The 17,086-nt window shown below is 54.8% G+C and overlaps 1 protein-coding gene across 7 annotated transcripts in view; it reads right to left on the minus strand.

Annotated features, from left to right (window-relative positions):
* NIN (ninein) overlaps window positions 1-13,180 on the minus strand; it is a 61,860-nt gene extending 48,680 nt beyond the window's left edge. For 6 of the 7 annotated variants that reach the window (XM_071745125.1, XM_071745119.1, XM_071745120.1 and 3 more), the window contains exons 1-2: window positions 12,899-12,973; window positions 6,831-7,034 (exon numbers count right to left, since the gene is read on the minus strand). In XM_071745125.1, coding sequence (XP_071601226.1) covers window positions 6,831-7,013 — 183 coding nt within the window. In that variant the 5' untranslated portion in view covers window positions 7,014-7,034; window positions 12,899-12,973. Of the gene's footprint in view, window positions 1-6,830; window positions 7,035-12,898; window positions 12,974-13,107 lie in introns of those variants that run through there. The other variant, XM_071745123.1, reaches the window with a different exon arrangement.
* Window positions 13,181-17,086: the final 3,906 nt, after the last annotated feature.

Consider the following 17,086-nt stretch of genomic DNA (forward strand, 5'->3'; position numbering starts at 1 on the left):
TGTGCTTTCCTGGAAAGCTTCCTGCCTCACCACCACCAACAGTTGGGAAGGGGCTGGAGCATCCTTTGCAGCAGTGCTGGGGAATGTCAGCAATGCCAGCCACAGGGGACAGAAAGCCAGGGACAGCTGGGGAAGCTATTTGACATGGGTCAGTGGCAAGGCAGAGCTGGCTGATTTTTTTTTTTTTTTTTTTTTTTGGCTAAATAAGTCCAAAGAGAATTTTTAGCATTGAACAGGAGGCTTTATATATTTAAAGAACCCACGGGGGTGGCTCTTGCCGGCAGAGAGATGCAGTCAGAAGGGGTTTTAACACCTCTGAGGGAGGAACAAGCAGCAAAGTTCAGTTCTGAAGTTCACCAGCTTCGTTTTTGGGGTCAAGCTAGCCAAAAGGAAAAAAAAAAAAAAAAAAAGGAAAAAAAAAAAAAAAGCAACATGGCCCTCAGAGGGCTGGGGACAACAGTGAAGCTGGGCAAGGGAGGAGGCTCAGCCCTAGGAAGAGCCCTGCTGGGCAGCTCAGGCTGTACAAATCACTGCTGTGGGTTTAAACACAGGTTCCCCGAGTAATTAAACAGTTAGAAACATGCTCAAGCAAAGAAACTTGTCAGGGATGCCTTCATCTGAATACTAATTGCTGCCATTCATTTCCAAGGGCTGGTGTACTTCAAAAGGACAGTTTACAGAGACATAGAAGAATTTGCCTGATGAAAAAAAAAAAGCAAAACAAAACACAAAACCACAAACTTGACATTTAGATTAAATGAGGATGAATAAAAGATGAGGGTGTTCAAATAACAGGTCCATCCCCCCTGGGATCTTCTTGGGAAAGGAACAGTGACAACAGCCACAGGGACAGACAGAGCCCGTCCCTGGGACAAGTTGGGATGGGTCTGGCACAGTAGCCACAAACTAAACTAAACTAAAAAAAAAAAATTAAAAAACCACTTATGCATTGCTTGTGCAAACAGGGCAGAGTGAAAACACCCAGGGCAGGTGCAGGGAGCAGCCCTACAGCATCCCCAGCTCAGCCACAGGAGCCTCACAACTTGCTTTTGCCCAGCAGGCATGAGGAAGAGGAGGGAGGAAGGGGAGGGGGGGATGAAGGGGGGGGCTCAGCCCTCACCCTCACAGCTGCTCAAGGGACAGATGGCTGAGAGGCCACTGAGCAATTTTACCATGACCACCACATCCAAAGGAGCTCGTGGAAGATGAGGCAGGGGGTGGGCATTCCTCCACCTCCACCCCCCCTACCCCCAGCCAGATGAAAATGCAAATGGGCAGCACAGAGAGGGGACACTGGGGTCCCAAAAGGCCTTCTGAGTGGCAGCACCCAATGCTGTGGGTGTAGCTGGGAGAAGGGGGATGTTCTTCCTTGAGGAAAACCTCTGGGCTCATCCTCACAGCAGGTAAGCAGGAGGAACAGCAGCTTTCTGCTGGGGATGTTTGACCTTGGGTGCTGCATGTCTGTACACAAGAGAAAGGCAGCTGCCAAAATCCCAGCAGTGCTCAAGGACCAGGCTGAGGGACAGCAGAGGCACAGATGCTGTGACATCTCCTCCCTTGAAGGAAGGAATCCTTTGCTCCCCAGCAACCCCCTCACTCTCTCCATCCACCTCACCCAGGGAGCAGGCAGGAGGGATGAGCACCCCCAGGAGACAGGGAGCAGGCAATGCCCACACCACCTCACACAGCATCACAGAACCCCAGACTGGTTTGGGTTGGGAGGGACCTTAAAGCTCCTCCATTTCCAACCCCCTGCCATGGTCAGGGACACCTCCCACCAGCCCAGGTTGCTCCAAGCCCCATCCAACCTGGGCTGAGACACTGCCAGGGATGGGGCAGCCACAGCTTCTCTGGGAAACCTGGCACAGGGGCTCAGCACCCTCACAACAAACTATTTCTTCCTCACATCTCATCTCTCTTCCATCTGGAAACCCTTCCCCCTGACCCCATCCCTCCCTGCCCTTGTCCCCAGTCCCTCCCCAGCTTTCCTGGAGCCCCTTCAGGCACTGGAAGGTGCTCTAAGACCTTTCCAGGGATGGAAGTAAAGCAATAACCTTTCCTTTTAGCTTAGAGAATATTCCCAGCTATAGGATGGGCCTGGGCAGCCCCAGGGAGGAGAGGACTCACAGCAGCAGAGCCCTGTCCACTTCTGGCAAGCAGCCTCACACACTCAAGAGAACCCAAAAAATTTCCAAAATGCAGGGCAGGAAGCACAGAGCAGCAAAACAGTGTCTGGGTATTTAGATGTTGACTCTCTTTTCAATGTGCTTAACGTGAGTTTGGGGGATTTTAGAAGCACCACCTTGTGCAGGGCTCTGCACAGAGGAGAATTTTCCCCAGAATAAGCAAAAATCAGAGGCAAACAAGACCCATCAGCACAGGGCCAGAGCAAGCCCAGCCCAGCTTCCCCATGGCCACCAGGGACCACCCCAGCTGCTGAGCAACCCCAGCCCCTCTGAGAAATCTTGATGTCTGCTTAAAACCAAGTTTCCTATGAAGCCCTGACTTATTTGCACTAGAAAGAGAAGGTTCATGTGCCTGCATCTCACTGCTTGCCCCTGCCATGCAAAGCAGGAGTCTGCAGCCCTGCTCTCTCTGGGCCAAGCCAGCACCACCAGCATCTCCTCCCAGTTCCCTCTCCTTGATCTCTGAGCAGGGACCTTTTCCCAGAGCCCCCTCCCTGCTCACAAACTCCATCCAGTACCAGCAGCCAGAAGGTTCCAGATCACAGGTTGGAAAGGAGCTTCAAGATCTTTGACTCCAACCATCAGTCCTACACCCCCTTAACCCTTAAATCATCCCCCAAAGAGCCACCTCTGCCCTGTGCCAGGTGGGGAGGACACAGGGCAACCTTGCAACCAAGTCTCCTGCCTGGCACTTGAGAAGCCACCATGCATTAAGGGGAGCAGCATCCCAGGGGAGGATATTTACATCAGGTAACCAGGCAAAGTCCCAAAGGGACCTGCTGGGTGAAACCCCACACCCTGGTGTCCTTGTTTCAGGACTGCTGATGCACCAGCACAGGGTGAAACCTGAACTCCCCATCCCTGCTCCAGGACAGCAGCCAAGGACAGTCCTCAGGCAGGGGCTGGAAATGCAAAACTCATCCCCATCCCTGCAAAAGATAAAACCCCAGCCCCCACCACAGCCCACAGGGGCTCTGAGATGGTAAATTAAACAGCTCCAGGGAGGCCATGCCTGCACCCATCCTCTTGGTCCCACAGCCAAGGGGGACCAAGGAAAACCATTCCCAAGGAATTCACTGCCCCAGGTTTCCCAGAGAAGCTGTGGCTGCCCCATCCCTGGCAGTGTCTCAGCCCAGGTTGGATGGGGCTTGGAGCAACCTGGGCTGGTGGGAGGTGTCCCTGACCATGGCAGGGGGTGGGGATGGAGGAGCTTTAAGGTCCCTTCCAACCCAAACCATTCTATAATTCTATGAGATACATGGTGCATTTGGCTGTTCTCCCTCTAAATGGGTCAGATCAGCCCATCCCTCCTAGTGTAGCACCTTTCTATCAACTGAGTGACATTCCCATGATGTATTTTAATGGTCTGTTATTTTTATTTCTTCCAGGCTCAAGGATTTTCCTTTGAATGCAGAACTGGTGCACCTAATCCAAATCAGGCAGGGCTGGTCATGGAAGCTGTGGCTGCCCCATCCCTGGCAGTGTCTCAGCCCAGGTTGGATGGGGCTTGGAGCAACCTGGGCTGGTGGGAGGTGTCCCTGACCATGGCAGGGGGTGGCAATGGAGGAGCTTTAAGGTCCCTCCCAACCCAAACCAGTCTGATTCTCCAGTTCTATAAATCCCTGGCACTGCATCACCTCCAGGTGCCAATTAATCCCCAAAACATCTCCCAGAGGACGGGGAGGGAATGCAGCCTGTGCAGCTCCCCCCTCCCCAGGCCACCAGCTCAGCTCCTGCTCCATCCCAGCATCCCCATCAATCCCCATCCATCCCCGGAGCAAAGCTCTGCACAAAAGCCAGCACGTGGCTCTGCCCTTCAGCAGACAAAACCATATCCCCCCCCCCCCCTTCTCCTCCTCCTCTTTACCCTCCCATAAAACCATCTCCTGGAAGTGTGGGCAAACAAAAGCTGCTCCCACCACCCAGAGGGACCATCTGCAGCAAGGAGGCAGCAGGGCAGGTGCAAGGAGCCTGTGCTGGGGGAGCAAAGTGTTTGCTGCCACTCTCCTGCCACGTTCCTCAGGAAACCCAGAGGATTTGGAAGCTGTTAAATCAGCCTCACACTCAGACACAGCCCACGGGGGCTGCTCCAGGGAGGAGCAGAAAAACACAGGGGAGGCAGCGAGGAGACAAAGGTTGTTCTGAAGGCTGGAGCTGCAGGTTGGGAGGGGGAAGTGATCCTAAAAAAATGTCTGGGTTAAAATGGTCCAAATAAACAAAAATGGTCTGAATAAATAGAAATGCTCCAAAGAGATTAAGAAGGCTCCGAATAAAAATGCCCCAAATAAATAAAATTGCTTAAAAAGATAAAAAAGGTCCAAATAAATATAGATGGTCCAAATAAATAAAAGTGGTCCAAGTGAAATGGTCCAAAAAAATGCAGTGAATAAAAATGCCCCAAATAAATGAAATTGCTCAAAAAGATTAAAAAGTCCAAATAAGTACAGATGGTCCAAATAAATAAAAGTGGTCCAAATGAAATGGTCAAAAAAATGCAATGAATAAAAATGCCCCAAATAAATAAAATTGCTCAAAAAAAAAAGTACAAATATATAAGTGGTCCAAATAAAATGGTCAAAAAAAAAAGCTCCAACTAAAAATGCTCCAAATAAATAAAAACTCTCAAAAAAACAAAAAAAAAAAAAAACAAAAAAAACAAAAAAAACCAAACAAAACCAAAAAAGCCAAAACCAAAACAAAATTAAAAAATCCAAATAAATGTGGTCCAAATAAATAAAAATGGTCCAAATAAAACAGTCCAAAAAATGTCCCAAATAAAAAAAAAATGCTTCAAAAAAAGAATTCTCCAAATAAATAAAAATGCCCCTGGGGATGCCTGGCAGGGATGGGGCTCCTGACTGCCCCCGTGCTGGGGATGCTTTAGCAGAAGCCACTGGGCTGAGCATTTATTGCCCTGAATTTTGCTTTTCAGCCTCTCTGAGGAAGCTCCAGGGATGAACTCTGCTGCTCCAGCCCTGCCCAGCAGTGCCCACCGTGGCTTGGGTGCTGCTGCTCCTCCTTTTTCCCCACCCCCGAGCAGCCAAGCCCAGCAACAGCATCCCAGGGGTGGATGCTGGAGATGGCCAAGCAGTGCTCAAATCCCACACTGCAGCTCCAAAGGTCAGGAAAAGAAGGTCAGAAAGATCCATCTGGATCTGCTGGAGGAGCCACTGCCCCCAGGGGAGGTGAGGAAGAGGTTTTGTTTGTTCAAGGGATGATCTGGTTGCAGGAAAGCTGCAGTTGGGTGGGAAATTGGAGTGGGGTTGGCTGCTTAGCTCATGGCTCTGGGGGTCCCTGCCTGCTCTGCTCAGCATCTTCTGAGTGCTCTGAGCAGTGATGGGGCTGGGGGTGATGGTGAGGGAAGGATCTGGTGCAACCTGAGCACCAGAGGGTGGGAAGGAGGTAAGGCAGGAGCACAAGGACATCCAGGCTGGACACAAAGTTCCCCTGGGATTTAACTCTCAGAAGGTACAACCACCACTGAGGAATGGCTTGGGGAAGCACGGGGTGTGCTCACCAACCCCAGCTCTGGTGGGACACTGCAGAAGAAAGGAGCCATTTGTCCCCAACCCCCTGTCCTAGGTGGGTCTGTGCTGACCTCAGCCAACACCTGCACCAGGTAAGGTGGACAAAGGTGGCTCTGCTGCTGTTGGACAATTGTCCCCACCTCAGAGGAATGTGCGTGACTGCACGTGGCCCCACCAGCTTAACTACAGCTTCAGCCATGCTTAATCACAGACTCCAGCATGGTTTTAGGTCCCCATGGCACCCCAAGCACTGCTGGGCTGGTCCAAGGAGGTGTCCCAGGCCAGCAGCAGCAGTGACTGATGCTGCATCAGCCAGAGCAGGCTTGGCCAAGCACCAGAGCAAGGACAGCAGGAACCTGGCACCTGATGTGACCTTGGACATTGGGAAACCATGCCCTGGGTCTCTGCAACACCAACCCCAGCATGGAGGGGTGGTTTCTGTGAGCTTCAGGCTGCCTCCAGTGAGAGGAGACCCCAGCAAGCAGCTCCCTTCCCTGCTGCTGCTCTCAGAGGCCACCCCAGAGGAACAGAGTTTGCAGGTCCTGCAGCCCCAGAGCCTCAGGGGTGCTGGAGGTTCACAAATATGAAGGTGCTGGGAGGGCTGGAACAGCTCTGCTCTGGAGCCAGGCTGAGAGAGTTGGGGGTGTTGAGGCTGGAGAAGAGAAGCTGCAATGGGGAGACCTTAGAGCACCTTCCAGTGCCTGAAGGGGCTCCAGGAAAGCTGGGGAGGGACTGGGGACAAGGGCAGGGAGGGATGGGATCAGGGGGAAGGGTTTCCAGATGGAAGAGAGATGAGATGTGAGAGAGAAATAGTTTGTTGTGAGGGTGCTGAGCCCCTGTGCCAGGTTTCCCAGAGAAGCTGTGGCTGCCCCATCCCTGGCAGTGTCTCAGCCCAGGTTGGATGGGGCTTGGAGCAACCTGGGCTGGTGGGAGGTGTCCCTGACCATGGCAGGGGGTGGGAATAGAGAGTTTTTAAGGTCCCTCCCAACCCAAACCATTCTGGGATCCTATGAAAACACAGACATTCAGCTTCTTTTCATCACCTTCCCACACATCCAGGAGCATCTGCCCATGGCCCGGACCCCCCCAACACCTCCCACCATTGCCCCAGCCTTACCCTGCCTAGGAGGTTGCCTTGGAGCAGGGTTTGCTGGAGTGCTGGGGCCATCTCCTCCAGGTGCAGCATGTGGCAGAGGTCAGTGAGCTCCTCCTGCCCCAGGGACCCCGTGCCCGTGGTGTCAAAGCTGTCAAAGAGCTCCTTGAGGCGCGCTTCATACTGGTCCTGCTCAGCTTCATCCATCCCATAGCCTGCCACGAAAACCTGGGGAGGGAGGGGGGGACAGGGCTGGTGAGCATCAACTGGCACAGCATGACATGCAAAGGGGACAACCCCAAGGGTTAGAGTGGGGACAGCCCACCAGCTCTTTGGCTGGGTGGTTTTATTTCCCTGAGGTGAAGCTGGTGCTCCACCACTCCTCCAGCATCCCCCATCCCTCTGGGTGAAGCCAGAAGTTGCACAGCAAAAAGACCAAGGTGGGAGAAAAAAAAAAAAAAGAAAAGCCTCTGGAGCCAAATCCTCAGAGTGGGGACAGCCTGGGTGGCCAGGGCAGCCCCAGGTGGCATGATCCTACCTGTCACCTCACACTGTCACCACCCTCATTGGGTCCCTACCTTTCACCTCACGCTGTCACCACCATTGAGCTCATTGGGCTCAGCTGGAGCAGCTGAGGTGCCTCAGGGGAAAATGATTCCCTTGAGTGTTGCAGGTGATGTTTTGCAGCCCTAAGCAGAAGATAAACACCCAGCCCAGCAGCACCAACTCACAGGAGGCAGGGAGCAAAGTATGGGGCTCCCACCTCCAGTGGTGAGGGCAGAAGGTCCCAACCAATGCCTCTCCCCTCACCCCAAACACTTCAGGCACAGTGCAGACCCCTCTCCAGGGACACAACAAACATCCCTGTGCCAATTATGCTCCTTTTCACCCCAGCCTGGGTGCAGGGAGCCCTAAAATGTCATCAGCATCTCTGCTACCCTCCACCACCCTGTCACAAAGCTCTCCTTGAGATTCTTCAGGTCAAACCCTGTCTGAAGGGTTTGGGAGGGGACACCCCTGGGGTGGCAGCAACCCCAACCCTGGAGCAGAGCTGACCCTAGGATGGAGAGGGCTGAAACACAGCTGGTTCTGCACCAGCAAACAAAGCCCAAGTGGGTTCTCCACCACTTGCCCAAGGGCTTCATCCTCCCCCCTCCAAGCCAATGCTTTCTCATCTTCCATCTCACCACCACCCAGAGCATCACAGCCCCCAGAACCATTTTAAGAGGGAAAATCCCTGTCCAAAAGGAAGGACTGGGATGGAATCCATTTCCCCAGCTTGGCCACTGGGCTTTCCACAGCTCAGGACAGCACAAAGTGACACAGCCTTGGGGTGCATGGCCACCCCAGGGGACACGATGGGCACTGCAGGGATCTGGGACCCCAAAAGACACAACCCCAGGATGCTTGGCCAGCCTCAGACCACCACCCAAACTCCAACCAGGTCTCCAGGTGAATTTGGCTTTGCCCACACCCCTGGAGGTTGTCTCAGCCCATTTCCCAAAGGATGCTCCTAGCCAAACACCCTCAGTATCCATGGTCAGCAGCCACCTCCCTCCTTGGCACTGCAGGTTCCTGGGGCCACCTGTGTCACCAGCAATGCTCAAGGACGTCCCAGAACAAGCAGAGCTGCCCCAGCTGGGATGTGCAGCCCCATTTCACCCCCTCTCCACCCCACCACATCCTTGAGGATCCCTCTGATTTTCCAGGATCATTGTGAGCCCTCCCAGCAGCTGACCCAAGCACCCCATGGCAGAGGGGCACTGGGAGAAGCCTTGTCCCACCAGTGGGGCTGGACAACTGGGAAATCTCCAGGGCAGCCACCACAGCAGCCACATCCTTGATTCTGCTGGATGCAGGAGCAGCTGCCAGTGCAGAGCAGCACCAAGAGATGTGGAGCTGATGCCAAACATCACACAGGGTCCAGGGGACAGAAAGAGCCCAGCCTGGCTGTGTCCTTCCTCCTGCATAACCTGGGCAAGAACAGCAGCATGGCCAGACCTCAGAGAGAGCAGCCACATCCCCTCCCCATCCCCACAGCACTCTACCCTTGGTGTTTCAGCACACAGACACCTCCCAAGATGCTTCTCAAGATGCTTCAGCAAAGCACCCAAGTGCTGCAGGGAGGAGTGAGGGTGCAGACACATTTCCATTCAACCCTGGGTGCAGAAGAGGACCCAGCACCCAAGAACTCAGGTTCTGTCCCCAAAGCAGAAGGAAGGCAGCAAACCAGTTGCCTGGTCCTGATACCACCAACCCTACATCCCACCTGCACCCACAGGGTTTCAATACCAGCAAGTATCAGATTTGGTAGAGCCCACCCTGCACCCCATCCACCCCAAAACTCAGAGCCAAACCTGCAGCAAAGGGGATTCCAACCCGTGGAGCTCCCCAGGCATTTCTGAACCAATTCTCTTCAGGGTCAGCCACCTCCTGCCCCAACCTCCTCATCCCCCTAAGACCTCTCCAGCACTTGACCCCACTCCCACACTACCAGAACCAGTTTACCCAGTTAGGGTAGAGAGATAAATGGCACCTCCCAACATGTCCCCAGGCACCTAGAATACTGGGGTCCCCCTCTCTTGGTGCCACATCAGCCCCAAGAACTTCCCCTGGATGAGCCCAGGCTGAGGCAGGAGACACTGGGGAGCCCATAAAACCAGCAAGAAAAATACAATCCCCAAAGGAGAGGAGCATCAGGTGCACCATCCCTGCCTGGGGACAGCCCTGCCCTACAGCCTGGGTGAGTTTTTGTCCAGGACAAGGTGTCCCTGTCCGTCTCACATGTCCCCAAAGAGCCGAGGGACAGCCAGAGCTCACCCAACTCTGCACCAGCACAGCCCAGGGCAGGGGGAGGGTTTGTTGCTTTGTAGCATTAAAAGCATCCGAAATAAAAGGAAAAAAAGGGGCAATCCTACCACTCCTGCCCTACCTGGAGTCAGTCAGGGCCGGGGAGCTGGTGGCAGCCGGGAGATCCCACAGACATCCTGCACAACCTCCATCTTAGGAAGCCAGCGCCGGCTGCACAAGGTGACCCAAGATGCCTACTCCCGGCTGAATTATTCAGCAGTGCATCCAGAGGAAGGGAGAGGGGGGGGGGGGGGGGGAAGGAGGGGTGTTGGGAGGAGAAAAAAAAATAAATAAAGAAAAAGAAACCTACCCAAGCTTCCTACCTGATGAGCTGCCTTGGTGGCATCACCCGGCAGTCAGAATAATGAGGTCAGTGGCATCAGAGCCCTGGTCCTGCCCAGCTCCCCGGAGCTGCCTGCTGGGGATGGGAGAGTGGCAGGAGAGAAAGGGGGAAGAGGGGAGGTGGAGGGAAGAGAAGAGGCACACAAAGCTCGAATTAAACCCCGGCCTTTCATCTCCCCCTCCAGATGGGACAGCAGCTGAGATGCAGGGGGGGGGCAGCCTGGATAATAGGGGGGTGGGTGGCAGCTGAAGCGGGGGCTCCCCGGTCCCCTGCAAGGAGGAGGAGGAGGAGGAAAGGGGCTGTTCCCTGCAGAGGGCATCACTTTGTTCAGATTTATAGCTGCCCCTTCTGCACCAAGTGCCCCCCAAATGACCAGCTTGAAAGGAGCAGGTTTAGAAGAAGCCCTTGGACTCAGAATCACCTTCATTTCCCTCCTCCCTCCAACAAGACTGGGGAAGCAAAGTGCTCAAGGAGATGATGAGAAGAGGAAGTTTTCACTGGCTTTTCTTTCCTGCCTTTAAATCCACCCCCTCCTGAGAGCCAGATAACCTTCATGGAGCACAATGTAGGGGCCTGATAGGACTAAATTCTCAGCTAAATTTAACTCCAACAATATAGGCTTAAATGGTAATTACTGCTTGCATATTAAGTGCCTGGAATCAATATCAACCTCTGAGCTTCCAACTAATGAAGACACAGATGACCTGGTCCATCAACAACACCATCAAGTTAAAAGAAACATGACAATTAACACAAAACTTTTTTTTTTTTTTTTGGTAGGGCAAAACAGCATTAATGCAAACAGCAGGTTTACTGCTGCACCATGGCACAACAGGAAGGTTTCAGGGATGCTCTTAGCCCATGGGCTGCCTCCCCAACCACCCATCTCCAGGGCTTTGGGCTACCTTGCCTCCCACCTCCCCAGAGGCCAGAAGTCACCTCCAGCAAGTCCTCTGCTTCAAGGGACAGCAAGGCAAAGGCTGCTTTTACTGCTCCTCTTGATTGCCTCGACTCAAATGAGGGCCTGGCAATTAGCACCCAGCAGAGGGGCACGGAGGAGCCACCTCCATCCAAAACCTGCACCCTGACATAACCACTCAGCAGCACCCACCCCACACTGACCAGCAAGGCCATGGGTGGTGGGCAGGTTAAAAGCAACTTGTCCTTGTGTGTGGGACAACTATGCAAACCCATCTGGCCAAAACCCACCAGGACACAAGTTTTTAATGGCAGGGTTTTTGACGAGATACCCAGAGGCCACCAAAACCAGCCCCATCAGCTCCTCTTGCTGGAAAGCCTGAGCTGGGGTTTTCTCCTCCAACTCATTATCTCCTTCCCCTAATGAACCATCTCATCCATCACACCTGGGGCTAAGTCACTGTGGACACCCTCAAATCCCCAATATTGCTGCTGCCTGTGTCAGGGCAATTTCTGAGCTCAACCCACCCCAAACCCCCCCCCCAGCCCCTCCTGGGCAGCAGCCTCTCCACAAAGGGTCATGTCAAGAAACCAAAGTGGGGGGGGCAAAGCCCAAAAGGACAATGAAGCACCCAAATATCAGTAAATCACTTGACAGCACGCCCGGATCTTCAAGGGTCACCACCAAAGTCAGCTTTACAGCTGGCGGTCCCTCCTCCCCATTGAGCAGGGTCATAATTTTTGCAGCCCGGTGCTGGCTGTTTTGCACCTCAATGTGCTCCCTCCAACCACGGCCAAACCCTCCAAAAGTTGGCAGGAAAAAACAAAACAAAACAAACACATACACACACCAAAAAAAAAAAGGGATCCTGTTAACCAAGCTCCACTCCAGCTCAGCAAAGCAGCGCCGGAGTATTAAAGCACAATAAATTTATGTAAAGAGCTTCAAAAGCCGAGCAGGGTTTTGAATATTCACACCGCCCTCCCTCCCCCCCCGGTATTTGCATCGTAATGGGGTCTTTCAACAAGCATCCTTCCCCTCAATAAAGGAAAAACAAAGCGCCCATCTGTTTTTATTTTGCAAGCCGGGGCTGGAGTTGCAAGGAGAGAACTCGGGGAGCCCCCGAGTGTGATAAAGCCCAAGGTAGAGGCACAAAGCTGATTATTTCAGAAGTAAACAAAGCGGGAAATGAGGGATACAGTAATTCCCGTGGAGCTCAGCCCTGCCTGGGCTCCGATAAAGCCGGCTTGTGCTGAGCCACGGTGATAACACCGCGATGGGAGCCCCTCATCCTCATTTTGGTGAGCGAAGGAAGAAGATGGGCAGGATAAAGCCACCCACTCACCCACCCAAACTGACACCCACTTAAGCCCAGCTCCAATGTTCGACCCTCCCGGGCTGCAAATTTGGGTTTTCTCGGCTTCAGGCTCATTTACCCGGATCCACCAGAGGTGACGGGCCCAGGGTTTGCCACCAGACAGCAGATGCCGTCTGCCGCCTTGGTGACAGCCAAAGCTTCGCCAATGACAAAACAACTGCTGTTCTTAATTCCTCCAGCCACAGCTCGCTGCTTCCTCAGCTCAGCTCAGCTCGGGCAGGGCTGCTCCAGCACCCGCTCCCACCCCAAGAGTTTTGGGGACGGGGATGCGGGACGGGGATGCGGGACGGGGATGCGGGACGGGGATGCGGGACGGGGATGCGGGACAGGGATGCGGGACGGGGATGCGGGACGGGGATGCGGGCAGCACCCAGTCCCACTTCCCCCTGCTGGACCAGTGCCCCCAGCGCCAAGGTCACTACTGGGGACCGCGGCAGCTTTTCCGAGGGTGCCCCCCCGACACCCCTCCGCGCCCACCCATCCCTCAAAAAACCCCAATCTCGCATCCTAAGAGGCATTCCCCTCCTCTCCAAAATACACTTTTCCCACAACAACCTCCCCCTCCCCCCCCCCGGATCCCCTCCGATTCCCCACGCACCCACCTGGCCGCCTGCGCCCCTTCCCCGCCGCCCCCGGCCCGCACACGCGGCTCAACCGCGCCGGGAAGGGGCGGGCTGCACCCCGGCACCGCCCGCGGAGGAGGGACCGGAGGCAGCCAGGCCTCCCGCCTCCCTTCCTTAATACCCCGGTAACACCCTCCCTTCCCCCCCTTACCCCATCCCCGTACCCCTGTCCCCCCTCCCGGGCTCACCCGGCGCGGCTGCCGGTGCCTCCGGGCGCGGCGGAGCGGAGCGGGTCCGGGGGAGGCGCCGCGTTCAAATGCCGCCGCGTTTATTGGGCTGCGGGTCGGGGGCGGCCCCGGGGGGAGGCGGGGGGTGGTCCCAGGGCGGGGACAACCGGCGGCCTTTGTGCGACAGGGCCCCGCTGGCACTACACGGGACCGCCCCCCCCCCCCTTTCCCCCCTCCCCGCACATCGGGGAACAGATGCGGGGTCCCCTCGGTGGTGTCCCGCACCCTCAGTGACACCACTGTGGTCCTCGCTGTCCTGGTTGGCGTCACCTCTGTTCTCACCATCTCGCACCCCGAGGTGGCATCACCCCAGCTCCCCACTGTCCTGTCCCCGTTGGGTGGCATCACCTCGGTTGTCACCACTTCGTACCCTAGGGTGACATCACCCCTGCTCTCCTGTATCCCCAGATGACATCATTCTTGTTTCCATCACCTCACAACCCCGGGTGGCACCACCCCAGCTCCCCACTGTCCTGTCCCCAGGGTGGCATCACCTCTTCCCACCGCCCTGCACCCATGGGTGACATCACACGAGGTCCCTGCTTTCCTGCACCCCCAGCTGGCATCACCCTGGCTTCCATCATCCTACCCCCCATGTGGCATCACCCAGGACTTCCTGCTCTCCTGTCCCCTGGGTGGCAGCACCTCGGTTCTCACCATCTTGCCCTCCAGGGTGGCATCATCCCAGCTCCCCATTGCCCTTCACCCCGGCTCCCCACTGTCCTGCACCCCTGGGGACACGGACCCGCAGCACCTCATTGTCCCCAAAAAACAATGGCACGTCACCTGGGCTGCCCCGTGCCTGAAGGTCACAGCACCGTGTCACCCCACTGCCCCTGGGGACACGCCACCCCAGCTCCCTGCCATCCCAGGACGTGTGAGGTTGGCATCCCACAGGTCTCCTGGTGTCACCGTGTCCACATTGTCCCCCACGGGTGGCACCCAGCCCCTCCCCTCACCCCAGCACCCGTGGTGGCACAACCGGGGACACTGTGGGGGTTGTGTGATGCTGACACAGCGACCACGGGCACCAGCAAAACCCAAACCCTCACTTAAACCTCGTCAGCCCTCATTAGAGGCTGGAGCACAGCGCCAGCGAGCAGGGAGCTGGCAGTCCCCGAGGCTTGTGGCTTCTCTGCTGGCTAATAAGGGGTTCAGCTCACACTGCAATCTGCTTTCCCACGACTGCTTTTTGCCAGAATGCTGGGACATAACTTTTGTGTCTTGTCCCCCTTCCCCCCCGCCCCCTTTTTTAAAAGAATATTAAAGGTGGAAGCTCTGAAACTGCTCTGCACGTTCAGAAATAATTATGGGGAGGAGTGAGGGAGACACAGAAGGCTCCCAGCCTGACGTGGGGACACACACAGCAGGTTGTGTGGGTCTCGTTTTGATAGGAAACCTGTCTCAAAACCCCAGGAGATGCACGGGCTGGTTGGCCAAGCAGTGCCACCAGCTGTGACAGGGCCACCCGTGGCACCACACGTGAGCTAAAAAGCATCATTTAATATTTAGCCCGCTCGGCTGCCCCGGTGCCAGCACTGGGGACAAGGGACAGGAGTGAGCAGGTCCCCCAGCATCGAGCAAAGCCCTGTCCAGGGAGAGGGCCGTGTCCCCACACGATGGGGACAAGAAAAGGTGACTTTAAATAGAAGGGGTCTTTGCTGGACAGATGTTAGCAGCCACGGCTTTGTGCTTTTTGTTCGGGTTTTTTATTAACATTTGCCATTTTTCTCTGACTCTTTTCTTCTGCCCTGACACTTGCTGAGATTTTTTCCCTTTCTTTCTCTTTCCCTCTTTCCTCATTTGCCTTTTTTCAACACCTCCCCCCCCCCCCCCCCCCCCGTTTCAAACACTTTTTCACCACGTATTATCCCCAAGTTGAAACCATCTGGCGCTTTGTTTTGTTGCGAGCCCGGCGAGTGCCAGGACCTTTATCCCCCCTCCTCCTGCTCCTCCTCCTCCTCTCCTCCATAGTCCCGGTGCCTCACTAATCCAACCCCAAAACTGTCACTGTCACCCAACAAAGCCACAGGCACGGTGTCCCCGTGTCCCCAGCCACCCCAGGGGGTCACGCAGCCCCCCAGCAGGGCTGTATCTCCACGGTGCAAATTCCTGACTAATTTTTGGGATTCGTTGTCAGCAAAAGGCACCCTAATTTTAATATATATATATTTTTTTGTCTTTATTTTTTCCCCACCGGTGTTGTTTTAGGACCTCCACAGACCTAAGCTGCCAGACACGGCCCCCCCCCAGTTTATTTTTGGAGCTCCGTTTCCAGGAGGCAGCTGCAGTTTGGGGATGACATCTCCATGGAGCTCCTTCCGGGAGGAAACCTCCACTCACCCACGCCGTCACGTGTGAGAAACGCCACCAAAAGTATGAAAAAAGGAAAAAAAAAAAAAAAAAAAAAAAAAAAAAAAAGAAAAAGAAAAAGAAAAAAAAAATTGAAAAAACACCAAACAAACAAAATCCCCCAAACAAACAAAACAAAACAAACAACAAAATAACGCAACCCACAAAAAGGCACTCGGGAAAATCCGAGATTGCTTGAGCTCCGGCAGCTGGCATGGAGCCACCCCAAAAAATGGGGCCAGTGGCCACGGGCGCCTGCGCAGGTGGTGGGTGACCCCACAGCGAGGCCGTGGGGCAGAACCCCCCTCCCGGCATGGTTCTGGCTGCCCCGTCACGCTTTCCTTCCCATTTCCCCGGCACAATGGGATGCTTTGTTCTGCCACGGGGGGAGGAAAAGTCCGGCTGCAGCCTGGGGAGCCGGGAGGGGGACAGCCCAGAGCTGCTCCTGCATTCCTGGGAGCTCCGAGACACCCTTCAGCCCGGGCTCCCAGCGGGCCAGGGGAAAGCATAAAAAGTATATATAAATATATTTTAAAATAGCAGAAAAAGCCACGAAACCCGCACTGAAAAATAAACAAAGGGGGGGGGGGGGGGCGGAATTTAAGGAAAAGATGCTGAAAAGGTACTAGCTGGAAACCTCCCTATCTTACAGCTAGTACGGAGAGAAGTTTAGAAATAAATAAGCCCAAACTTTGATTTTTTTTCTTCTTCTTTCTTTCTTTTTCTTCTTTTTTTTTTTTTTTTTTCATGAAACAATGGCGAGCGGTGCTGAGCCTCGGGAGGGGTGGAGGGAGGGGAGGGTGACAGCTCCTCAGCTGCAGCTCGATGCTGCCATCGCACGTCCAGCCCCTGCTGCACAAATCACATTTCTGACACCTCCTCTCGGGCCCGATCCAGTGCCAGCCCTGCCCCAGCAGGATCCCCCAGGGCAGGACACACAGAACACATCCAGGGGGGGTTGGAAAGGCTCCAGAGAAGGAGACTCCACAACCTCTCTGGGCAGCCTGGGCCAGGGCTCCCTCAGCCTCCCAGCAGAGAAGTTTCTCCTCAGCTTCAGCTGGAACTTCCTCTCTTCTCCCTTCACCCCATTATTCCTTGTCCTACTCCTGGGCACCACTGAGCAGAGATTGGCCCCTTCCTCTTGCCCCCCACCCCTCAGCTATTGATGGACATTCAGAGATCCCCTCTCAGCCTTCTCTTCTCCAGGCTGAACAGCCCCAGGGCTCTCTTTTTTTTTTTTTTTTTAATGTTTGCTGTGCCTTCTCCTTCTTGTCAGCATTATTTGCCCCACCTCAGTGCTGAAGCATTTTCCAGAATTCTGTGCTGACTGCACCCTTCCCATCCCTGCAAAGAATGTCTCCCATCATCTCGATGGGAATGTGCTGCCAGCACCCAAAGGGAGAGGGGGAGAAACTGGGGGTGGAAGCTAAAAAAAAAAAAAAAAAACAGAAAAGCTTCGTATGTGCAAAACCCAGCCTGCTCAACCAGTCCCACCCGCTGTCCTCCTGCCCCTGTGACACGGGGACAGCAGCTTGTGCCACCTGATTGCAACATCACCCTGCTGGCTCTGGTTGGACCAGAGTGGATT

Source organism: Heliangelus exortis, chromosome 5 (assembly GCF_036169615.1).
Source record: "Heliangelus exortis chromosome 5, bHelExo1.hap1, whole genome shotgun sequence".
Taxonomy (NCBI): domain Eukaryota; kingdom Metazoa; phylum Chordata; class Aves; order Apodiformes; family Trochilidae; genus Heliangelus; species Heliangelus exortis.